A 26,046-nucleotide genomic window follows, 5' to 3' on the forward strand; every position below is an offset into this window, starting at 1 on the left:
ATTTTGAGAACTCAGTGAAGATGGGGGGCTTGCGACAAGGAAGCAGATTAGGATGCTGCAGTCCTAGTGCAGACCAGAGGTAATGAGGTCCTGAATTAAGATGATGGTTGTGTGAACAGACAAAGGGGGCCACACATAGTTGAGAGATGCTGAGGAAATGGAAAAAGGATTTGGAAACTGATTATATATGTAAGGATACTGAGAATGAGGAGTTAAGGGTGACCTTGTGGTTGGGGACCTAAGTGATTAGAAAGTGATACCTTTGATGGAAATAAAAAGTTTAGAAAGTCAGAGATGGATGAAAATGTAATGAGTCTGATTTGGACATTTGAGGTGCTGACTGGATGGAGTTGGAGTTCAAAATGTCCAACACACAAGTGATGGTATGGAACTTGAGCTCAATCGACTAGGTGTGTATATGTTATGTTTATATTTTTGGTTATAGACAGATATCTACATAGAAATAGATATAGCTAAATGTTTACATGCAAATAGACCACCCAGGAGAAAGAGATTGAGAGATCTGAGAGTTATTGCCATAGAGATGGTATTAAAATTCACAGGAGCTGATGGGATCATCAAATGAGAGAACTAATAAAGAAAAGCTAAGAGGATCCAGAGTTTGGGGGTACACTCACATTCAGAGAACTTAGTTTTTACTGGTCCCATTATTAGTAGTAGTGCTCCTGCCTTCAGACATGACTTATTTTTTCTACAAATGGTTTTCTTTCAAATCTACCATGGGAAGGCAGTAGGAAGAGGAATTTCCTGAGTAGACTACCTCAGCAAAACTAAGGCCCACTCACAACTTTCCCCCCTCCCCACCAGAGGCTGCTAAATAAAGTTGTGTATGAGTAGTTTCAATCCACATTGTTCTCTACTTTAAGAATAAGAATCTGGATTGTCTCTCTTATTCAACATTGAGCCCCCATTTTTTCCTAGGGAAGGTGTCAGCCAACAGTATATTTTACTTCTCTCTCCCTGTGTGCTTCTCACTGTGTCCCTTACTGGAGCTTGTCCTTTGTTCTCATCTTGTCCTGAGCTGCCTTTAAGCAGAGGCAACAGATGAGTAAAGCAGTGGCTGCCCACAACTTTAACAGCAGCCTTAAGGACTAGGTGAACAGGCGTGCAAGTAAACTTTAAAGAAACAGAGCTAAGCTTTTGGGGGAGACTCGTGATCTCCCTAGGTAGTGAGAGGGAAAATGGAAACATCTTGTATCTGCCTACCAGGACAAATTCAACAAAAGCAAGATCTGTCCAGACAAGCCTCAAGCTTGGCTCAAGGCCCAGGACAGACCCCGCTCAGGATCTGGTGTGGGTGACTCCATTGCCGCAGCTATTCTGCTTCCATAGTGATTGGATCTGTCCAGCTTTTTACTCATCTTTTCCTAGTACTGCTGGGCCCCCAGTGCTGCCTGCTTTCTGGTCTACGTGGTTACAAGCAAAGGTGGGCATTGTTTTGTGCCCATACCTGCATCCTATTTGTACCTATATTTTCTTGAATCTCTTTTCATGAAGTTTCTGCCCTTCTCTACCTTTTAAGACTGGGAGAAAAGCTAGCCTTTCAGTCACATCTCAATGACTCCTCAGGGGCTTAAGCAGGAATTTTTTTTTCCACTAATGAGCATTAGTCATCTTTACAAACAGCAGTAGCATCAGGTTATCTTTTTGCAATTGCTATGCTGAAAAAATTACAAGTGGTATATATTGAATTGCAATGGATATGGGCTTTTACAAAGTAAGCCTTTTCTAGTTTAAATTAGTTTTCTGTTAAAAAAAAGACTTGGGGACTTACCTTTTTAGTGTTCCCCCTTTCCTAACATTACTGACAAGTAGCTAGAATGGCAGCCAATATTATAAGAAAAACTTGTTCTGTTTTGAAGACCATGACCAATTGTTGACTATATTTGGAGTGAGTTTTCTTCTCTGAAAATAATCTGTAATTATTCCACATATTATTTCCATCCATTATTTCCAAGCTATATTATTTCCTTGCCTCAGAGTTGCCTCAGAGAATTATAATATGGATTGTGATGATTAGAGTAGTTAAGAAATCAAATATTAGTTGATGGAACTGACTATTATTATTATTTTTTTTATTTAATAGCCTTTTATTTACAGGATATATGCATGGGTAACTTTACAGCATTAACAATTGCCAAACCTCTTGTTCCAATTTTTCACCTCTTACCCCCCACCCTCTCCCCCAGATGGCAGGATGACCGGTAGATGTTAAGTATATTAAAATATAAATTAGATACACATAAGTATACATGACCAAAACGTTATTTTGCTGTATAAAAAGAATCAGACTCTGAAATATTGTACAATTAGCTTGTGAAGGAAATCAAAAATGCATGTGGGCATAAATATAGGGATTGGGAATTCAATGTAATGGTTTTTAGTCATCTCCCAGAGTTCTTTCTCTGGGCATAGCTGGTTCAGTTCATTAATGCTCCATTGGAAATGATTTGGTTGATCTCGTTGCTGAGGATGGCCAGGTCCATCAGAACTGGTCATCATATAGTATTGTTGCTGAAGTATATAATGATCTCCTGGTCCTGCTCATTTCACTCAGCATCAGTTCGTGTATGACTGATTATTTTTAATAAACTGATCATTTGGGGAAATAACAATATGGACATATAAATATAAACATACTTCATGTGTTGTATTTTCATGAATTTGCTATATAAAGTGGAATTTTTTTTAGATTGAGATTAAAATCATAAACCACAATTTTAGTGGGTGAATTTATGTTTAGGATGATATTTTAGTGATTTTTAAAACAACTTATAGTTTAAAATAAATCAGCTCATTATTGTGCCTTCTTCCAAGGAATAGGAAAAATATGACGGGTTGGAAAGCTGTAAAAATAAATAATTCTGCTTTCTATGAGTGATCTCTGAGTAGTCAATTTGGATAGGTCTTTTTGTCCCAAACAATACTATCTTCCAGAGACTTTTTTAACTTGTCCACATATTCAGAAATCTTTATATTAGCATAGCATCTGCACTGAAGCTAATATGTACCTTTTAAAAGCCTAGCAGCAGATTTTTGGGAGGAGTTATTGAACAATAAGGAATTATGTTTTCTATGACACTTTTTTCATTGTATTAGATTAAACAAAAGACATTAATTACAGAAACCCATAGCATAAATCCCAAATGCCTCAGGAAACCTGTTTCTATCACAAATTTAGTGATTTGGGGTATCAGTCTTACAACTCACAGCATGAAACCCTAATAATGCAACTCTAATACCAGACCATACAAGCAACATTTTAAAAATATACAGTAGTATGAGAAAACATGTAAGACTTCAAAAATATAAGGTAACAGAGAAGGTAATAAAATAATTATAATCATCAACTCCTCATACACAAATGGATATAGTCTCCTACACTTCCACAAAGGAGAGGGATGGGATTAGAAACCTCTTGAGAAAAACTTATGACAAAGTAGGTAAACCATCTCTCAGCACTTGGGCAGACTAGTCTCCACTTTTCAGAAAGTCTTTCAGCTCAGTCTGGAAATCTAGGAAGTCTCTTGATTAGACTTCAGGCAGGATTCTTGGGTTTGGAGGATGCCATGGTAGTACCACTCCACCCCTTCCTTCTGTCCTCTACTCTGACTGTTACCCGTGGTTTGCTTTTCCTTTTCTATATTCTCTAACCCTTTCACCTCTGGATATCCTACTTTTGGGGATACTTTTTATGGCCCTTGTCTTTATGACCAGACATGCCCCTTTCTAAGAAAATGTAGTCTAGAGAATTTCTGTCTGTAAGAAATGCTTTCCAAACTTCAAGCACTATGGGAAATTAAGTCCTGGTTTTGGTTGATTATGCATATTCACTATGTTATCTTGCAGTTAAAAAAAAAAGATACAGAGCCTGTAAATCATCCTGGGTGCACAAATAAACATAATACATAAATATCTATAGCAAAGGGTGTTGTGTATAGCCCAAAGGGAAGCCAAAATAAGTATCTCTAGCCTCTTTCCTAGCCTTCTTCAAGGGAGACCTTCATTCCTTCCGGAAAGAAAACATGAGATGGGACCAGAAACCAGCCAGTCTGCTCTCCTCAGAGAGGAGTACTAGGACTAGAATTATATCCATATGCTTCCTGACATAGTATTAGTTTAAAGGAAGTAGTTTTCAGGTTCAAGCTAAACTCCTAAACAATCTTCATTGATGAGAAAAAAGGAACTCCAAGCATTATATCAAAGACTTGACTTCCCCTCAAATTCAGATTCCACAATGAATTCATATAACAAATAGCAAGGAAATCTTAGATAAAAGAAATTAGAGAACATATACATACAAGAATATATACCAGACCATATGGATTGAAGGAGCTCTCCCATTGAGAATTAGGTGATTGAGCTCAATCAAGAGAGAGAATTCCATATCTTACCCAAGAGAAATTTCCTGAAATCTCTAACAATGAGGACATGCTTGAAGTTCTACATGTCAGTTTCTTCCTAGAGACTTTCTCCTTTCGTAACTTTGAAGAGAGATTAAAATATCTCTTTCCTTAATTGAAGACTATCTAGATCGCTCTTCTTTCCCATTCTCACCAGCTCTACCACCCTGTCTCTCAGTTTCAAAGCATTGATTTCTGCCAATGAGAAGAGAATCTTATATTACAAAAAACCATTTAGGATCTCAGGTTATATTCCATTGATTATTTTAATAGCTTAATCATAATTACACAAATTATCATGCATAGGTTTAATCTCATTATCTAAGCTTACTATAGATATATCTCTTGCTCTCCCACAAAAGAAAGAACAGTCTATCCTGTATAAATAACATTAAAACCTATTTTAGTTATTAGCCAGAAATATTTCAGTGATGTATTCTTAGCTTTTCTGTATTGCTTCACTGTAGTTGCTTGGTTTTGGTTGTTTTGTTGGTTAGGGGATAAATGAAGAAAATATTGTTTCTCTTTATTAAAAATAATTTTATTTCATTAGCCAATATTCACTGGAGAAGTAACTTCACCTCTTATCAATCAGAAGGCAACAACCATTTTTTGTTCAAAATGTGGCCGTAAGAATCGTTGTGATGCACGTTTTTGTGACTGGTGTGGAGCTAAGGTATGTATATTCGTTTCAGATTTCTTTATCCATGGTCTCCTTGAAGCTTACCTTGATAGATCCAGTATTTCTGCTCTCCGGCCTTTATTAATCCCAGAATTATCTTTTTAGGATTATAGTAGGGACATTTATTTATTTACCCAATGTTTTCAAGGAAACTAAAGGGATATTTTTTTTTTTTTAATTTCAGGGGGGAAATGAATTATCTTTTTGATTGAATTAATAGTCATTAATCTCTAGTAATCACTGTCAGAAAGTATGGTCTATTGGTATAGCCATTGGGAACCTAACCTTGAGTCACTTTGATGAAAGTTCTATTCTATTATGGTATCTTCTCCAGGTATAGAGATGATCCTATACTGTTGAAGATACTAGCAGAGCACTACCTCTGCCAAGTCCTCAAGGCCCAGTGACTGGGCCTTTCTCTCTCTCTCTCTTTCTCTCTCTCTCTCTCTCTCTCTCTCTTTCTCTCTCTCTCTCTCTCTCTCTCTCTGTCAGGACATATTGGTTGCAAAATAATGAATTTTTTTTGCATGATAATTCTCATGAGACTATTTAATATTTACTATGTTGCAGAGGGTTATGATTTACATTGACAGAAGGAGGACCATACTGATAAAATCACAGATCCTTGAAATTGTCACTAAAATGAGAAAAATCTTTTATTTTTCTAGCCTACTCTTCCTGCCTGCTATTCCATTTGTGCTAAATGCAGAGCCAGCAGTTATCCAAATGCTCGGTACTGTGGCTCTTGTGGTGAATATTTGGAACCCTTCACAAACATAGAATCTAGTAATGGTAAAGCAATGCAGATTCTTTCTGAGGTAAGGTCTGTAAAAGATAATGCCACATAGATACTTTGGATTATTTACATATATTCAAATTATTTGTGTACCATTTGTCGATGTATATCTGATTATTGTTCAAGATATTTGTATGGGCTGAGGAAAATGTAAGATTGGAAAGGTAAGGGTGTGAATTATGAAGGGCCTTGAATGGGAACGAATTTTACTTTTGGTCTTGGAAGTGATGGGGAGCCAGAGGAGTTAACTGAAGGTATGGATGTGGGGTGGTGCGTTAGAATTACAATTTGGGAAGATCCCTTTGGCAACTGAGGTGGTCATACTACTACTGCAGTAGGGAGAGACTTGAAACAGGCTAACCTGTTAACCAACAGGCACTAATCAATAAATCAATAAACATTTATCAAGCACTTTCCTTATGCCAGGCATTGTCCTGAGTGCTGAGTATACAAAAAGAAGCAAAAGCCAGTTCCTTTTCTCAAAAGTACTTCATAATATAATGGGGAAAGAACATACAAACAAATATATACAAAGCCAACTATGTGCAGGGTAAATAGGAAATGATGAAGGAAAGGCCTGAGAATTAAGAGGGAATGCAAAAAACTTCCTTTCTCAGGTGCCATTTTAGTTGGGACTTACAGGAAATTAGGAGTTGGAGGGGAAGAAAGAGAACATTCCAGGTATGGGACAGCAAGAGAAAATGCTCTGGGCTTAGAGGTGGAATGGCTTATTTGTGGGCCAGTCATCAGATCAAAGAAAATGTGGTGAGGAATAATGTGTAATAAGACTAGAAATGTAGGAAGGCACTGCCAGAGTGATTGCAGTCACTGTGTGAGGAGAGGTTTGAATTTGAGGCTTTGGGAGCTAGCAAATCCCTTCTGGGGGATCTCACATCTATTTAATCTTGTCCTTAGAGGAGAAGTAGGCTGCTGTTTCTTCAAAACACCTCACTTCCTCCTCTTGAGAAAAATACTCAATTTTGTGTTTTAGATCTAAATTTACAATTGTCTTCTTTTTCTTCTCTGGATATTTTTCTACTCTTCATCCTTAGACACAGATCACTTTTATTTTTTGCCATTTCAGAAACTTTTATTCAGAGATTCATCTCTTCCCCCCCACCAACGGGAGAGATATAATAATAATAATAATAAAATTATAAAAGGTTTAGACTGTTATCATAAGATGTTAAGTGTAAGGGTGGGTATACATGATAAAATGTTAATTTGTAAACAAAAATGACCCTTTTATGATGTGCAAATTTCTTTGGTTAATTCAAGAAGGGAATGGCATGATTTGCTATGCAGATGAGCTAGCTATATCTCTAGAGGCTTTAAATTGCTGGAGAAATTCCAGAAATGTACTAGTCCAGTTCTTGTTCATAATTCATCATCTCAGGAGTTGGAATTATAAGTGGCACAAGCAAATTTCTCACAAAGTGAGAAAGGACTTCTAGTTCTAGGAGTTGTAAGTAACCTTTTGTTCATGTGTATCATATATGGGGACCCCACAACTGTTAAACTTTTTAAATTTATTCCCACTCTTCCCATGAATTCTGTGTATACTTGTAGAAAGTATTTTTTAAATAGGAGGAATGGTTTTTCTTAGACCATCTCAGTAAAGCTTTTGCTAAAAGCCAATTAATTGTACTAGCTGATTTTTCATGGAAAGCACACTGGCAGAGGTTTGTGAACTAGTAGAAAACTCTACATGCAGAATTAGCTTTAGAACCCAAGGTTGTAATTGCATTTCTGAGGACCCAACCTGTGAGTGTGACTGCAAGTTTGGAGTAGTTAGAGGACAAGTTGTTCTTTGTTTACTTATTTTTTTCCATTAAATCTTCACACCTAATTTTCTTTTCTTTTTTTTTTTTTTATTATAACTTTTTATTATAGAACACATGCATGGGTAATTTTTTACAACATTATCCCTTGCACTCACTTGTGTTCCAACTTTTCCCTTTTCTCCCTTCACTCCCTCCCCTAGATGGCAAGCAGTCCTATACATGTTAAATGTTATAGTATATCCTAGATACAATATGTGCTCATACCTAATTTTCAAAGAATTTTTAAAAGCTTTGTTGTCCCCAGTAATCTCTGGGTGAGGATAGGAGAAGCATTCCTTGAGCCCCCTCACCTTCACTGTTAGAAGGGAGACCGACCATTACTTGGCAAGAGCAGAAATGCAAATATTGTGCACTCATTGCATGACACACATAAAGGATAGGGGTAGGGCAGCATAATATACATGTTCTCACTAGTAATTAATATTCTTAGCCTTTAAAATAAATGTATTCAAACCCCACAAATACCAAACCTCCCAAAAATTTTTTTCCATAGACAAAACAAAATAGGAAAAAAAACAAAACAAACAAACAAAAAAAAACCCCAAGGGTATTCAGCCTTGTTTTAAAATCTTCTAGTGAGTGGTTGCAACTTGTCTTGCAAACAATACCCTAAGACCTTTACAATCTGTTCTGTCTTCCTAACAGCCACATTCATCTTCTTTCATTGATTTAATGGCCACATACACCTTTCTTTAATTTCTCTGTAACTCTTAGAATTTTAGCATTTTCTTTTACTTATCTTGCTGCTCTAAATATATTTTCTTCTTCATTTTTTTTATTCTTTTCTCTCAGTCTTTTTCTTTCCTAACAACTGAATACTTCTCTTTCTCTTTCAGGCTAAATTGTTGTTCAGCTTTTCCTCCCTTTCTCCTAAAATCTAATCTCTGTCCTCCTTCTCAAGGCCAGAGTCCTCCAAATCATCTTCATGGTTTTTCTCTCCTATTTATTCAGCTTTTTTTATTAGTCCATTCTTCTCCTACTTCTTCTACAACCTCTCATAGATGATAGAAACAATGCTGAAAGTAATTTAAAATTGACATACTTGAATTCATAAGCGACAATTGTAATGCCGGAGAAACTGAGGCAGGAGAGAGATTAGAGAGTTTTCAATAGTTTATTAATTGGAGAGTATAATTGACTGGACAGGACTTTTGTCTCAAATTATCCAGTCAGATAAAGATATACTGGGACTACGGAATCCATGTTGGTCCCAGGGCTGGAAGAGACTGTCATACAGCCTCCAGCAATGTATGGGAGTGACCCAGCTTCTTAAATATCCTTTAGAAACAAAGAACAAAGAAGGGGGGGGGAGGGGACTTCTGTCAGGTTGGGGGAAGACCATAAATCCTAAAAGCCCAGAGATAAAGATGTCAGTGAGGTATCTTGGAATATTTTAGAGGGATATTGTAAATTCTTGAGAACAGGGGAGGGTCAGGAGTTCTGCTCTCTTGTTTATCTTGCTAACAATTTATAACCTTAGGGTAAACGGTTCCCAATCTTAATGGACCAGAGTGGGTTTTTACAACTAAGGGAATAGTTAGGGAGACTGAGATAAGGGAAACTCGTGCAGGGAAACCGAGTCAGAACAGTTAAAGAGAACTGTGGCATAACACTACCTGGGCATAATTTAGGCCTTTTTTGGAGACTCTATTTTACCTAAAGAAATGTGGTACTTATATAACATTTAATGAACAAAAACACTTCTTAAATGATCAACAGAAAAAGGGGTTAGTGAAAACAAAGTAAAAAGTTTAGACTATTTCATTTACTATTTTTCTCGGTTTATTTCATTCCCTGTTTTTCCCAATATCCTTCATATTCTATTATTTACTTTGACAGTTTCTTTTGTTCAGTGTTTATTTCTCTAGAAAAAGAGGTTTTGAATGTAATTTTTATGTGAAGATTAGAGAAGTTAAGAAGACTAGAAAAATTAAATTTAAATTTTTACTTTTTTTCTATTTTGCTTCATAGTCTCAATCAACATGGCCATATGCTCTCAAAACAAAATCTAATATGCCAGAAAAGAAGGACAAAGGCACACAAACTATTGGCCTGTTTTACCCATCAAACAAGTTTTTTGTAAAAAAAGAATTGGATTTTCTTTCTCAAAAAGAAAGGCAGGAGAAGAGGAATGATCACAGGCCTCAGCTTACCGCCATCAGTCCTGGAAGAGGTGAAGTATAAGATATGATTTCTTTAGGGATCACTGGGGACATTATTTTCTAGTATTTAAAAATATTTCCAGCTTTTTTTTAAACCACTCCTTTTTCATAAGGTATTCTTACTTAACTGTTGTCAAATTGTAATTTAACTCCTTACATTACCATTTTCTGGTATAACTGTTATCAGAACATCATTTGTCACTTGGTTGCCTCCCTGAGCTTTCTGAGAAAACAAGTGCAAAATTAAAATTACTGTGATAATTCTCATTCATGAAATTAATCTTTTGAAGATAGATGCCCATATCTGAATGGTCAGAGAGGCATAATCAAGCAGATAATTGATTAGAATATTTGAAGCCAAAGATCCTGTCCAAATGTGGCCCTGTTCTTATTTTCAGGTGCTCTTCAAAATCATCTGAGTCTGACTATCTCACAAATATTTCCTGAAGAATTTATTGTTTTCTTTTTTATTTTCTTAGTTCAAGTCAGAGGGAACCTGTTATTATACTACTTAACATTCTTTCAATTTATGATGATGTTTACATTTCTTTGGTCCCAATTTTGTGTCCCATGAAGGAGTCGTTAGTACATTGAAAGACAATCATACTGGTTAACCTTTGATCAGGCAACTTTTCCTGAAAATATGTATAGCAGAGACTTACTTTCTCCTCTGCACCAGTACTTGCATTATTGAGACCACTAGGACTCATTCCTGTTTCCTCCTTTTTGCCACGCTGTCTCTCACAGTTGTAAACATAAGCCAAAAGAAAATAGAGACATAAGGCTTTGAGCTTGCTTCTGGAGGTCACTTTGGACCAGCAGACCAAGTGAAAGCAATAGCCAGGTACTACAGTACAGAAAGCACTGGGCCTAAGATCAGGAAGACAGAGGATCACATTTGGCACTGGACACTCACCAACCGTGTGACCTTGGGCAAGTCATTTGTGCCTTAATTTCCTCCTTTGCAAAATGGAGATAATGATAGCATGCACCTCACAGGATGGTTATGAGGACTTGTTAAGTCACTTAGCCCAGTGCTTGGCACATGTGAAACACTTAAATGCTTCTTACTTTCCTTTTCTTTCACTAACACCTTGTTCTCGAACCTCCTACAAAAGGTGTTCAGACACCAGGCTAAGCAAGAATCCTGTTTTTGAAATACTTTGCTTCTAATATATTCTATGTATCAATAATCTTGGGATAAGCAAAGGAACTGGTGTTAAGTATGAGTTTAGTCAGCACCCAAGCCTCAATTACCAGGAATATATTGATCATCTTAATCTCCCTTCTTTCCCATATATGTGGATTACCAAAGCAGACTTCCTGTGTGTGTCTACTAACAAAGGAACATGGTAGGTAGGAGTTCCAAACAAATAACACTTCCACATCCTGTGACTAGCAACTCTATTTACTTCTTCCTAATTTTTGGAGTGAGAGTTGAAGGCTGTCTATGTGAATACCTCCTTTCTCTCTACTTTTACTTCTCCCCATTACCCTCCCTCTCTACCACAGTCCTTCCCCTTCTGAATCTGATTATCAAATTTAATGGCCTTTTTGGGCTTCTCTGTCATTGAACACTGTGGACCATCTTCTCTTATGGATACTTGCTGGTGACCCTGCTTTCTCTTGGATCTTCTCCTGCTTGCTCCTCTCTCTTTTGTTAAATCTTAATGCCTGTGATTTCTACTAATTAAGTGTATGCCACAAGGCTCTGCCCTGGACCCTCTTCTTTTTTCTTTCTATACTCTCTTCTGATAATCTCATCAACTTTCAGAGATTCAGTGTCTTTTTGAGTCTATTTTTGGGTGCATCTCAGAAGTTTTCCTGTCATGTTATTTGGAAACATGGAAATGATAAAAGTATCATTTCACGGTTTCTTCTTTGACCCATTAACTTTTTAGGATTAATTGTCTATTTAAATCTGAATTCTTTCTTCTTTTTTTTAAAGGTAAAAAAGACATTTTTAATGAAAAGAGAAATACATATACACAGAAAGACTAAACAGGAGAGATGAAATATTTTAAACAAAACTAGGGTTTGGGAAGCATTGCTTTTCCTTCTCATACATCTCAAAGGTTCTGTGATAACTAGTACTTTTTTTATTTTATCTCTTGTTCTTCCAAAATAATTTTACTTAATGAAACAGCTGGCACATAGTAGAGTAGAAATTAGGAAGACTAACTTCAAATTCAATTTCAAACATCTACTGTGTGATCCTTAATAAATCACCTAATCTCAGTTTGTCTTAATTTCCTCAGTTGTAAAATGAGAATAATAACAGCGTTTATTTTTCAGGTTGTTGAGTCCTAAATAAAATCATATTTGTAGTTAAAAAAAAAAAGCCTAAAACAACATCTGGCACACAGTTGGTTGCTATATAAATAGTTTTTTTTTTTCTCTTCTCTTCCCTTCTCCTTCTGTAATTTTTATTTTTATTATTATTATTATTATTATTATTATCATCACAACAGAGGATCATAAAAAGGAAAGTGGAGGATTTGAACTTGTTTAGGTAAACTTCAAGGACATAATCAGTCAAAACGCAAAAGAACCTGTTGGTTATAAAGTATTTAGGAAAACAAACTATGCCAGAAGATGTTCCATTCAGTTCATGAATTCTTTCTTCAAAGCCTGTTATTAATTTTAATTTTTATTCTTTTGGCCAATAAAAGATATATTTAGCAAAAAAAGAAAAATAATAATAAAAACTCAAATATTTTGTATTCCAGGCAAGACATAATGACCAGAAAAGAATCAAGGAGAAGGTTGAGACGAATTTTTTTAAGATACTTAATGTCATGCTGAAATCAAAGTTTAATGAAAAGAATTTGTTTAGAGCTATTAGTGATGAGGCAGGTGCAATGGATGGAATACCTACCTTGGAGTCAGGAGGATTTGAGATCAAATCCAGCCCCAGACACTTGACACTTAGTTAGCTGTGTGATCCTGGACAAGTTACTTAGCCCCAATTCCCTTGCTATCACAAACAAACAAAAAAGCTATTAACAGTTATACAGTACCAGATTTTGAGAACTGTCAAAAGATCTATAACAGCTTTGGAAAGTATTCTAACAAAAATCCATATACAATTAAAGTCCCTTTAATATTTAACAATTAACCTAAGGCACATATAGGGAAAAATTCTTACTTCCAAAAAGGAGAAGGACGAGTTATATCTCTAGAGTATCTGATCCTACAGAAATACTTTGGTAACAGGCAAACATTACTTCATTAGGCAATAGAACAATCTGATAGCATGTACATACCATTGGGTTTGTAGAATGTAACCAAAAGTCTATGAAAGATTGAGTCTATGAAACAACTACGTTGCTTAGTTTCCTCAAATGGAAAGGGGAATATCTGCAGGAATTCAACTAATAATAATGGGTGGGGAGCAGTGGTTAGAGAATCAGAAACCTGGTCTTGAATACCAGTCCCTTAAACTCTCAGTCTTTATTGTGAATTATTGTGAAGATCAATTATAGGGAGCTGGGTAGATAGGCAGATAGTGAGTGAAGGAGTGAGTGATATATAAACCTAATGCACTATATATACCTCTCTGTTGTTCATGGACAGGACAATAAATAGCTCCTTTGGTCAATTAAAGGTAGGGTATTCAAGAGAAAAAAGTTAATATTTATAAGTGAATGACCAACTAAGAATATAGATTTCAGTTTATGAAATATAGAAATATATAGATAGGGATAGAGTGCATCTGATGTGGGCTGTGGTCCCTTTAAGAACTAATCCTTTCAGATTGATGTATTCCTTTCTGATTCCTAACCCTTCCTAGCTCATGCATTAGCAATTCAGGAAGTTAGGACCTTTGATTCACAAATCCTGGTCAAAAGGATCCCTTTGAATTCTAATAGATCTAGGCTTGACCCAGCCCCCATAGATCTGAGCCAACTTGGGCTGTCCCAGCCCCCATTCTAATGATTTGCTCTGGTTGCCCAACCCCTACCAAGCAAATTCTAACCTTCACTGAAACATAGTGAGGAACCAACTTGAGGCTCCACCCATGGGCCCCTTTAGCTAAATCTCTCATTATAAGAAAAAGCCAAGCTGGAGTCCTCTCTTTGCAGAGGGTCAAAACATGCCAGCTATGCCATGCTTGGCATCCCAAGGACTCTCTGCCCATTGGAATCCTGTTTCCACTGCCCTTTTATCTCTACCTTCACCTATTTTCCTTAAGGTGACTTTAACCTTACTTCCAAACTCTATAATAAACCTCTTTTATCAGTCTAGCTTTTCAGGTCTGTAAATTCCTTTGCAGGGCACTCGCACCGCTTCTAGACCTCATTTAACTCTATATCCTTGCACCAAATCCAAAGGGGTTGCAGGGGAGCTCTATTTGACTCCCTGTACCCTGAACCTGCCACTAGACCTCAATTAAAGCCTAATTTCATTTAGGTACCCCAAATCTAGACCTCCTCACATCTAGACAAATATACTAGATGAATTTATGGAGCACTTAACTAAGCATAGTCATTGTGCTAAGTAGAGGGAATACAAATATAAGCCAAAAAAAAAAAAAAAAAAAAAAAGACAGCCCTTTGTTCTAAAGGACTTTACATTTTAGTGGGTGAAGATAAAAAAATAAAAGGAAGCTGGTGAGGAAGGGAAGTGGGCATAAGGCAGAAATGTGCAGAAAGTCAGGAATAGATCTAGGAGAGAAGTAAACATGGATAATCTGAATACTTTCTGAAACGTTGAATTTCGGCAAAAACTTGTCAGTTGGAGAAGGGGACTTCAGAAAAAATATATCCAGGGTGAGAAAGTGGCTAGGAAAAAGCCTACTTGCTTCCATAGAGCAGCAATTCCCAAACTTTTTGGTTTCAGGATCTCTTCACATTCTTAAAATTATTAATGACACCCTACCCCCAAAGCTTTTGTTTATATGGGTTGTTAATATTGATTTGAATTTAAAGGTTTTTTTTTTTAATTTGAATACCATATTTGAATTTAAAATATTTTGGTATTTTTCTTAAAATAGATTTTACTTAATAGGCCAACTGACAGGGACTCTGGAACTCTGAGGGATTCTCAGAACTATGTTAAGAAAAATATCAGGAATTCAAACGCCCAAAATGAGCTTAGGCTGGCAATAAATGTTAAGGATAGCCAAAAGAATTTGGGAGTTTATAAATTATATTGCCATCAACAAGAAGATCAAAAAGGAGATAGGCAGATTTCTTCCTGTCTTGGGGAAGAGAAAGGAGGGTAGAAGGAAGAGAGTAAGAAAGATTTGGAACATAAGATATTACAAAACTGAATGTTGATATACTTTAACATATTTAACATGTATGGAACTACCTGCCATCTAGGGGAGGGGGTGGAGGGAAGGAGGGGAAAAGTTGGAACAGAAGGTTTTGCAAGGGTCAGTGCTAAAAAATTACCCATGCATATATCTTGTAAGTAAAAAGCTATAATAAAAAAATGAAAGTTGAAAACTATCTTTGCATGTATTTAGGAAAGTTTTTATTTTAAAATTTAAGAATTTAAAAATAAAATTTTTGTTAAAAAAGATATTAAAAGCACCAAAAAAGAGGGATAGGAAAGTCGTATGGACAAAGAAGAAATGGATAATGATGAAAAAGTTGTACTACTTAACTCCTACTTTACTTCTGTTTTATTTCTCAAGAATGATTTTTAGATGAGTGAGATTAGATTTTCAGATTTAGATAACTAACAATGGTTAGCAGTCAATAGAAACCCAAAATAAATGAGGAAACGATAGCTCAATATTTAGAGGCCCTCAATAACTTCAAGCTATAAGGACTGACTAACTTAGGCTTAGGCTACTAAAGAACCCCAGCATATATTATTGCCGAGCCATTAAGTGATCTTTGAAATATCTTGCAGATTGAGAGAGATGCTACAGAATTAGAAAAGGACAAATGTCCTCATTTACAAAAAGGAATAGAATTTGTGAACTATAAAGAAGTGAGTTTAACTTCTAAATCCCTGGTAAAATTCTAAAACATGGTTTTAAGAAATAATTTATGAGCTTTAGAAAGGGAAAGTTACAGTACAAGTAGCATTCGTCTAAAAGCACAAATCATAGCCAATATCTTGGATGATATTTCAGGCTCCAAAAGAATATACTGTAGTTAGAATTGTACTGAATTGAACAAGATTAATTTGAGATATATTAGCAATCTGTGGTTTGTTTCATCACTAAAAATTCCTTCCATCATAACAGATTGTAATAATGTGTTGTTTTGGAAAGATGTCTGAAGTTCAGAGAAGTTAAATGGCCTGCTCAGAGCCACAGATGTATTGTTCGAGGTGGGATTTTAATTCTGGTCTTCCCCACTCTCAGTGTAGCACTCTATCCCCTATGCCATTCTGCTTCCTAATTACAACAGAATGAGTTCTACTTTTGGGTCCAAAAAAACAGTTCTACAATTCATTCAGCCAGTGCTGGGTAAGGCATAGTTAGGCAACAATTTCTGAGGCATTTAATGAACTGGAAACTGTAAGATCTAGCCCTATTCCAAGCTATTGCATTAAGTGGCACTGGGGAAAGTAGTAATTTTGCCATATTATTCTGTATCTTCGCCAACCACATATAAAGTGCTGAGTTCAATTCCAGGTGCTGCATTTTAGAAAGCATATAAATAAATAAGTTGTAAAGGAGGGAAAAGGGACCCTTTCATGTGCAAAATGTTTGTGGTATCCCTTTTTGTAGTGACTAGAAACTGGAAACTGAGGGGATGCCCATCAGTTGGAGAATGCCTGAATAAGTAATGGTATATGAATGTTACGGAATATTATTGTTCTATAAGAAATGATCAGCGGGATGATTTCAGAGAAGCCTGGAGAGACTAACATGAACTGGTGCTGAGTGAAATGAGCAGAACCAGAAGAACATTGTACATGGCAACAGCAAGATTATAGGATGATCAATTCTGATGAATATGACTCTTTCCAACAATGAGATGATTGAGGCCAGTTTTAATAATCTTGTGATAAAGAGAGCCATCTACACTCAGAGAGAGAACTGTGGGAACTGAATGTGGATCACAATATAAAATTCTTACTCTCTATGTTGGTATTTGCTTGCATTTTGTTTCTGTTTTTTTTTCCCTTCATCCGATTTTTCTTGTGCAGCAAGAAAACTGTATAAATATGTATACATATATTGCATTTAACATATATTTTAACATATTTAACATGTATTGGATTACCTACCATCTAGGGGAGGGAGTGGGGTGAAGGAGGGAAAAATTTAGAACACAAGGTTTTCAAGAGTCAGTGTTGAAAAATTACCCATGCATATGTTTTGTAAATAAAAAGCTTTAATAAAAAAAAATCAAGTAAATAAACATACAAACAAATAAACAAGCAAGCAAGCTGAAGTATTCCAGAAGAGGAATTCCTGGAATTCCTAGAAGAAGAAGAGGGCTTGAGAACCTGCCATATAAGAACCTAAAGAACCATATAAGGACTTTGGATTGTTGAAAATCAGTTTCTTAAATGCAATCTAATCTAGTCTTTTTCTAGTTTGAAAATCTAGCTCACTGACCCTCTACAGTGTCTGCTTAAGAAATATCCAAGATATATGCCCTTATAAACTAATTGAATGGCAAATTGTGCTATAAGCACGATAGACATTCTTTATCTGCTTAGTTTTTCCTGTGTGAACTGATAAAATGAATCTACTGAGTAGAAGTGAATTTATCAAGATTATGGAACTTGATGTTATCAAGTCTTTAATCATCCACAAACAGAAACAGAAAACCTCAGCATTTATAGAATATAATGTGTGATCTAACATTCAGTGACTTCAATACAAAGGAATTTGAACCTAGGGGAAGATGTTTAAAAAATATGTTGAAAAATGGGGCTTAGAATTAAGGGAAAAAGAGAACAAGTTTATAAACTACTCAGAAGTTTCATGTCTATATATATCAAAAGTATTTTCAAGATGTTATATATAGTAAGTATTGAATAACATCACACAAAAATAAAGTCTAGACAGAACAGTGGTTTCCATTGTATATAGTCAAATAGTGGACTTACTATATTAAGGTTAGAACAAACCTAGAAGCAGAATTTCAACCTGTAAATTTTAGAACAACTTTACAACTCTGAGTGGTCTTTCATTTGCTAAATATAAATTCTATACAGGTGATAGAAAAACAATAGAATTTTTTTAATCAGTAAAATTTCACAACAATGATATTGAAGGAGATGGAAATCAAATTAATGAAAACTCTTCATAGCTTAAGACCTTTGATAAACCAGTCAATCCTGAAAAAGGAATTCAGAAAGGTAAAGCCTAAGAAAACTTTAAATTTAGGAACCCTTATGTGGAAGTTGCAAATTGTCATGTCAAAATAAATTTGTTAGCGTCACAAATGAAGAATTGGTGAATTTTGGAAAGAGAGGAAAATTAATATCAAACTCACATGTCTATATAGAGGAAATTAGGATGCTTTCTCTTGGCAGTAATACTGTGAGGTGGGTGCTATTATTATTTTACAGATGGGGAAATTGAGACATAAAGAGATTTGAGTCACACATGTATAATTTATTTTTTAAAGATATTTATTTTCAAAACATATATATAGATAAATTTTCAACATTCACCCTTGCAAAACCTTTATGTTCTAAATTTTTTTCTCCTTTTCCTTGACTCCCCCAAAAAACAAGTAATCTAGTATATGTTAAGCATGTACAATCCTTCTGTACAAATTTCCACAATTATCATGCTGCACAAGAAAAATCAGATCAAAAAGGGAAAAAATGAGAAAACAAAAAAAAATCTAGCAACAATAAAAAAGTGAATCCACAACTCAGTCCCCACAGTCCTCTCTCTGGGTGCAGATGACTCTCTTCATCACAAGACCATTGAAACAGGCCTGAATATGGGCATATAATATTAAAAAAAAACAAAAACCTTAAAGAGATAACAATAAAAAATTTAGAATGTGTGTAATGATTTGTCATTTGGGGCAACTGTGTAGTGCACTGGATAAATAGCACCAGAGTTCAAATCCAATCTTAGATGCTTATCTGATCCTGGGCAAGTCACTTCTGTCTGCCTCAGTTTCCTCATCTTTAAAAGTAATAATAATAGTAATAATAATAATAATAGTACCAATCTCAAAGGTAACTATGAAAGTAAAATGAGTTAATAGTTATAAAGTGTGTGTAATGATTTGCATAGAAGTAAAGTCAGGGATTGGATCAATACTGATGAAATAAGATGTAACATATCCTTACTGATAAAATATATATGTATATAATAGAGGGGAAAAGCAAATTTAATTTTGCTGTTGAAACATTAAATATAAATGAATTGAAAGTTACCCTATATGAAAATTCCTCTAAGATGTTTATTTTGTTTTTGTATTCTAGTGCTTAGCATAGTGCCAAACACATCATAAGTTTTTAAATGTTTTACCTACCTATGCAAAAAGGAGAGAGGATTACAAAATGGTTTTTAAAAGACCCAACAGTATATATTATCTGTCAAAAATATATGTAAAATAGAAAGTTATCTATTTAAAATGACAGGTTAGAATATAATCTACTCCCTCTTCTCCCATAAGCTACTGAAATTCCTTGTTAAAAAAAAAGTCACTTGTAACTTTCTAATTGCTAAGAATTCTAGACCAATTCTTAGTCCCTTTTGGTGATCCTAGCTAACCTTGGACAAAGTACTTATCTTCCCTGGGCCTCAGTTTTCTCATCTGTAACAGGAGAGGGTTGGAATGAATGACCACCTATGTTCTTTCTGGTTCTAAACTTATTATAATGTCATAATAACTTGATTTTCTTGACACTTAAACTCAGTTCTCTTCCCTCTTTGATCATTCCTTTTATTTTTCAGCACCAGCATCTTTTTGTCTGATAAATGTGGGTGTTCTTCTAGATAGGTGTCAATAAAACTATAACTATTGTAGTGTTTCCCATAATATCTAGCTTTTCATTTTGTATATAAATTTTGCCATTTAGAATTTTTGTAATTAATAGTAGTAATAGATTTCATGTAACGCTTTACAACTTATCTCACTCTGCCTTCACATTTATCTTTGAGGTTGGTACTATTGTTATCCCCACTTTTAAAGATGAGGAAACTGAGACAGAAGTGACTTGCCCAGGATTACACAGGTGTAAGCATCTGAGGTTGTTTTTGAACTCTGGTTTTACTTATCCATTGCACTACCTAACTGCCCCTAATGACAAGCACTGGTCTTAAATACCTACACATTCTTTTTGGCAAGGTAATTGGGATTAAGTGACTTGTCCAGGGTCATACTAATAAATATAAAGTGTCTGAGGTCAGATTTGAACTCAGGTCCTTCAGACTTCAGGTCCAGTGCTCTATCCGCTGCATCATCTAGCTGCCCCACCGATACTTCCTTAATGGTTTTTCTAGAGAATGTATTCATATCCATTCAGTACTATATATTAATCGATTGATGCCTTTTCTCCTTAATATTAGAATCCTTTTAAATTTCCTGCTCCCTTCTCCCTATTTAGGTCAACATTCTTAATATAGAATCAGAAAGGAAAGTTGCAACACTACATTTTGAGCACTGGCTGTGGAGCAAGCCTCAAGGCCTTTTCCTTGACAATAGAAAGAGATTATTAGAAGATAAAAAAAGCTTTTTAGGATACTTGAATTGTTTTTCACTTGCCCACGCAATCTATTGCAGTTTTGTTTCTGTGTTTTACTTAAACTGCTGGGAGGATCTTTTCCTGTTTCTAAAATGTGATTATGCTCAATTTAGGCCAAATGAAATTTTGTAGCATCCTATTTCCTATAGATAAAATTCTGCCTCCTAAGCAAGGTTAAGAAAGTTGAGCCTTCTAATCACTGCTCTAGAATCTCCAGAAACTGGGACATTACCAAAAGAGACTATAAAAAAGGAAACTTGGTGATGTCATCTTTGATGTTTCCATCCTCCTGAGACTTCCTGGGAACTTCCTTGGTGAGCTGGTCTGGGGTGGAGGGCTCGGCACTACCAGATAGAGTGAAGAATCACCTTTGTTATCGCTGTCAGTCTGTGGTGTTACAATTCCTACTAACCATCTGGGAGGTTGCCTGCCATCTTTCACCTCTTTTCTCACTAATTAAGATTGCAGGAGACTCAATTAGAATAGCAAGCGGGAGGAACACTTTTGTCGCGTTTGCAGCCCTTCTGAGACCTCTACTGGCTCTAGAGTGTATTCGGATAGGTAGATTCTACAAGTATGGTCTGTTTCTTCCTTGAGTATGTCAACTAATTTTCTACAAAATCACCAGATTAGGAGGAAGTTAATTGTAAATGTAGGAAGTACACTTAATCTGATTAAATTACCCCTTTCAGTTTTTCTCCTATGGATACCAAAATTAATCTTCCATGTATTTGGTAAAAGGAGTAGGACACTAATTCCCCCTATGAAGTTATACATAAAGCTCTCTTTTCTTTCTACATTCCAGACATTTAGTGATCTTGTCTACCCTCAGTTTCAACTATTATCTTTATGGGGATGAGTTTCCAAATGGTATTTACCCCTGACAGCTCTCCAGTATTCTACTGCCAAACACATCTATAGCTCCTTTTATGTCTCACCAGGAATTTGTTTAACATATTTAAAACCAAATTTATCTTTCTTTTAAATTGCCATTTTTAACTTTCCCATTTTGTTAATAACATCACAATTTAAACTTTTCATGCTTAAAAAAAGGATTGATTTTTTGTTATTTCTGTCCTTAATTTCTAATCCTAATCCTCACAAAAATCAGTTTTCAAATCCTGTCAATTCCTTGTCCACAACACTTCAATTTCTTCATTTCCATGCTCATAACCTTAGTTCAGGTCCTCATTACAGCTTGCTAGTTTATAGTTGGCTTCTAGTTTATCTCCCTCTCTCAAGTCCCTGCTCCTGGTAATATATCTTTCATACTGTGTGGAAAGGTGAAGAATTTACAGATTAAGCACATATTGATCAGAGACTGTTAGCTAAAATAGATCAAGCCTATAGACCCCAGTCACGTGATTTTAAATAAGGCCTGGACTGCCTTCCATTGTCCAAAGAAGGGATTACGGGCAAAGAAGATGTATAACGCCTTGTCTACTGCATTCTACTGACCAAGTAGGGGAATAAAGGTTTATGTGACCAATCACAACATATAGAGGATGGGCTTTTGGAGGTTCTTTGTCTGAAATGTATAAAAGCTGTGAACATTTTCAAGGGAGTGACTCTCTCCTGCTGTGAATTTGGCTCACAGACCAGGATGGGGTCTGCTTCTAGAGATTCTAATAAATAATTCTGCTTTCTGTGAGTGATCTCTGAGTAGTCAATTTGTGCAGGTCTTTTTGTTCCCAAACAATACTATCTTCCTAAAACACAGCCTTTTTCATATCACCCTCTACTAAAAATCTTTATTGATTTCCTTTGCTTTTCAAATAACATCCAAATTCCTTAAACCTAGAAATCATGGCCCTTCACAATCAGTATGACCCTAGCACTCTTTTCTAATCATTTTACTATTTTTCATGCATGTTATAATACTGACATTCTGGACTATTTATTCTTCACAGATCTTAAACTGATTTTTATAGTTCTGTGCATTTGCTCACATTATGTATGCCCTGTTCTCTAACCTCATTCAAATTCTACTGATAGCACCTCTCTCATGAAGCTTTCTTTCATTATTTTTTTAAAATAATAATATTCTTTATTTTTCAAAATACATGCAAAGATAGTTTTTAATCTTCACCCAGGCAAAACCTTGTGTTCTCCTGGTACTATTCACTTCACTTAGCATCAGTTTATGTAAGTCTCTCCAGACCTTTCTGAAATCATCCTGCTGATCATTTCTTATAGATCAATAATATTCCATAACTTCATTTACCATATACCATAACTTATTCAGCCTTTTCCCAACGTATGGACATGCACTCACTTTCCAATTTTTTGCCACTACAAAAAGAGCTGCTGCAAACCTTTTTTGCATAGGTGGGTCCTTTTCCCTTTCTTATGATTTCTTGATATAGACCCAGTAGAGTTAGACACAGCTGGAGCAAAGGGTATTCACAGTTTGATAGCCCTTTGGACATAGTTCCAAATTGCTCTCCAGAATGGTTGGATCAGTTCACAACTCTACCACAAATATATTAGTGTCCCAGTTTTCCCTCATTCCATCCAATATTCATCATTATCTTTTCCTATCATCTTAGCCAATCTGAGAGGTGTGTAGTGGTTTCTCAGAGTTGTCTTAATTTGCATTTCTCTGATCAATAGTGATTTGAAGCATTTTTCATATATATAAAAATGGTCTTCATCTGAAAATTGTCTTTATATCCTTTGACCATTTATCAATTGGGAAATGGCTTGTAGCTTTCTTTTATTCTTCTGTCCAGAAATTATTTCTTCTTCCCTGGATCTCTTATACATTGTACTTTATACTTGTCCTCTGAACTTACTATATTATGTTTTATATTATAATATGTTAACATGTCTTATCTTCCTTAAAATACTTACATGGATCTGGGAACTATTGATATAGATTACCCTTCCAATGATGTAAATTGCAACTTCTGCTTATCCTGGGTGACTTCTACATTTCTTTTTAAAGAGAATTTACTCTCTGTGCTAGAGGCTTTCTGTTCTCTTTGACATTGTGAGAGTACTAGTAAAGCCCATATCAGCATGTCACCAGTATACCTTTTTAGGTCATATATTTCTTTGATAACATCTATTATACTGCTCTTCATTTATAATTCCTTATTTGTAATGTTTTGTAGTCTAATCTCACCATGTGTATTTTCATTACCATATATTTTTCATGACTTCTTTGCATATACAATACTATATTCATACATATATATATATATATACACACACTTAAGTACTATATGTACATATATATGTCTGTATGTATGTATATGTGTATGTATTTGGTGTATATCTATCCTACTGGGTTTCAAACTGCTCAAGGGCAATAATAATCCCTCTCTTTTTTAAAATTTATCTAGCACAGTCTCTCGCACATAGTAGATGTTTAGTCATTCCATCCATGATCAAGACTATATTAAGGGCTTACTTTGTGGTAGGCACTGAACTGGGTACCAGACAAAAATGAAACAGACCTTGCCTTCAAAGAGTTTACATTCTGGGGTTAGGTAAGGGAGAAGAACATATGTGTGTGTATAGACAGATGTATGTGTGTATACCTATGTATTTATATACAGAATGTATATCCCTCAAAATATAAGATAATTTTGGAAAGGAGAGCACTATTACTTTGAGGACAAGTGAAGTCTTTGTTTAGAAGGTGGTTCTTAAACCAAATCTTAAATGAAACAAGGAGTTCTAAAAGACTTTTAAAGTCAGAGGTAATGCATTCCAGGCACAGAATACCTAAGCAAAGGGATGAAGATGGAAGATAGAGTGTATGTGTGAGGAATACTAAGAATAGCACATCTGGATCATAAAGCATGAAAGGAAATAATGTAGGAGAGGAGTGAGATGTTCAGAAAAAAACATTTTGGCAGTCAGGTAAAGCATGGACTGGAGAAGGAGAACGTTTGAGGTGAGGAGAACAACTAAGCTATCATTGTCAAAAGGTGATGAGAGGAGGGGCAGTTAGATGGCCCAAGAGAGAGAGCCCTGGCCCTGGGGTCAGGAGGAGCTGAGTTCAAATCCAGCCTCACTAGCTGTGTGATCCTGAGTACTTAACCCCAATTGCCTCAAAAGAAAATAGGGAGAAAGGGGGAAAAAAAAAAGTGATGATGGGCCAGACCAAGATTACTGCCTTGTGAATAATGAGGAGAAATTGAATTCAGGAGATAACTGTTGAAAAAGAAAGGACAAGATTTGTCAATTGATTGGATATGTGGGGTCAGGGAAAAGAAGAGACTTAAGGAAGATGGAGACTTTCTCCATTAAATTATAGAAGCACCTGATTTCCACAGATCTTAACTAAGCACTCTATAGCTCTAACCATGAATCTGTTGTTCACCAGGTGGCAGTATATACTAATTGCAGAGAAAATTTGAAAAAGCAAGGAAATAGTACTTTAAAGTCTCATAGGAAATATTCCTATGAGGAAATGTGTTATGTTGTATAAAAAGAAATTTTTTTTAGATTTTATATGGACAATTTTAGAATTGCTTTTGGTTCACTAATTTTGATTTGGCTTCTACTCACATCTTCCAATGTGACCCTGCTGTCTTATTTGATCTTCTAGTCCCAACATTTTTCCTACTAGTACCAATAATATTAGAAAACACAAGCATCCATTCATAATAATCATAAATCATCATAATAAGTATTATCAGAGATTCCTAACAAATACTTTATTGAAATTTAAGCAGACATAACATAATAACTAGAACTGAACTATATTTCATTCCTTTTAAGCCCAGAGCTTGATTTTTTCAAAGCCCTGATTGATTTATAAATTTTCCTAGTTGTGTGAAATTTATGCCTTTTTCTCAGAATGTTACAAAAGTCCAGTTTAACTGGGGGAAAATGCCTGTTTGTATTTTCCTCCGTGTATGTTTTTATTGTGTATGGGCAAAACTTTAAGTCAAAAGATAATTTTAATGCATACCTTTTGACACAGCTATATATACCACACGTCTGAATCACAGAGAGATAAGAAGCAAAAAGCAATTTTTATTGTTGTATTTATTTATTTATAGTAGCTCATTTAGTGGTGGCAAAAAATTGGAAATCGAGCTTATGTCCATCAGTTGGCGAATGGCTGAATAAGTAGGTGATTGTGATGGTGCTATATATGTGCATATATACATACATATATATGCATATGTATATATGATATAGTGCTCTGAGAAATGGCAAGCAGGATACTCAGAAAAACCTGGGAAAAAACTTACATGAACTTATATAAAATGAAATGAGCAGAACCAGGAGAACACTGTACACAGTAACAACAATGTTCTGTGATATGCAGTGTGAATGACAGCTAATCTCCTGAGTCCAGGGCCAGTGCTTTATCCACTGTGCCATCTAACTGTACCAAACAGCTCTTCTCAGCAGTACAATGACCTAATACAATTCTGAATGACGGGTGATTAAAGGTGCTATCCATCTACAGAGAAAAAATTGGTGCACCTTTTCTTTATTTTAGGGTTGAGGAATTTTACTTATGATTTATTTCACAGCA

The 26,046-nt window shown here is 35.4% G+C and overlaps 1 protein-coding gene across 8 annotated transcripts in view; it reads left to right on the top strand.

Moving 5' to 3' along the window:
• Nucleotides 1-26,046, top strand: part of DZANK1 (double zinc ribbon and ankyrin repeat domains 1) — a 132,445-nt gene that overhangs the window by 49,461 nt on the left and 56,938 nt on the right. For all 8 annotated transcript variants that reach the window (XM_031951062.1, XM_031951068.1, XM_031951061.1 and 5 more), the window contains 3 exons: nucleotides 4,978-5,100; nucleotides 5,775-5,924; nucleotides 9,718-9,919. In XM_031951062.1, coding sequence (XP_031806922.1) covers nucleotides 4,978-5,100; nucleotides 5,775-5,924; nucleotides 9,718-9,919 — 475 coding nt within the window. The remainder of the gene's footprint in view (nucleotides 1-4,977; nucleotides 5,101-5,774; nucleotides 5,925-9,717; nucleotides 9,920-26,046) is intronic.

The sequence above is a fragment of the Sarcophilus harrisii genome, chromosome 2 (assembly GCF_902635505.1).
Source record: "Sarcophilus harrisii chromosome 2, mSarHar1.11, whole genome shotgun sequence".
NCBI classification, from domain to species: domain Eukaryota; kingdom Metazoa; phylum Chordata; class Mammalia; order Dasyuromorphia; family Dasyuridae; genus Sarcophilus; species Sarcophilus harrisii.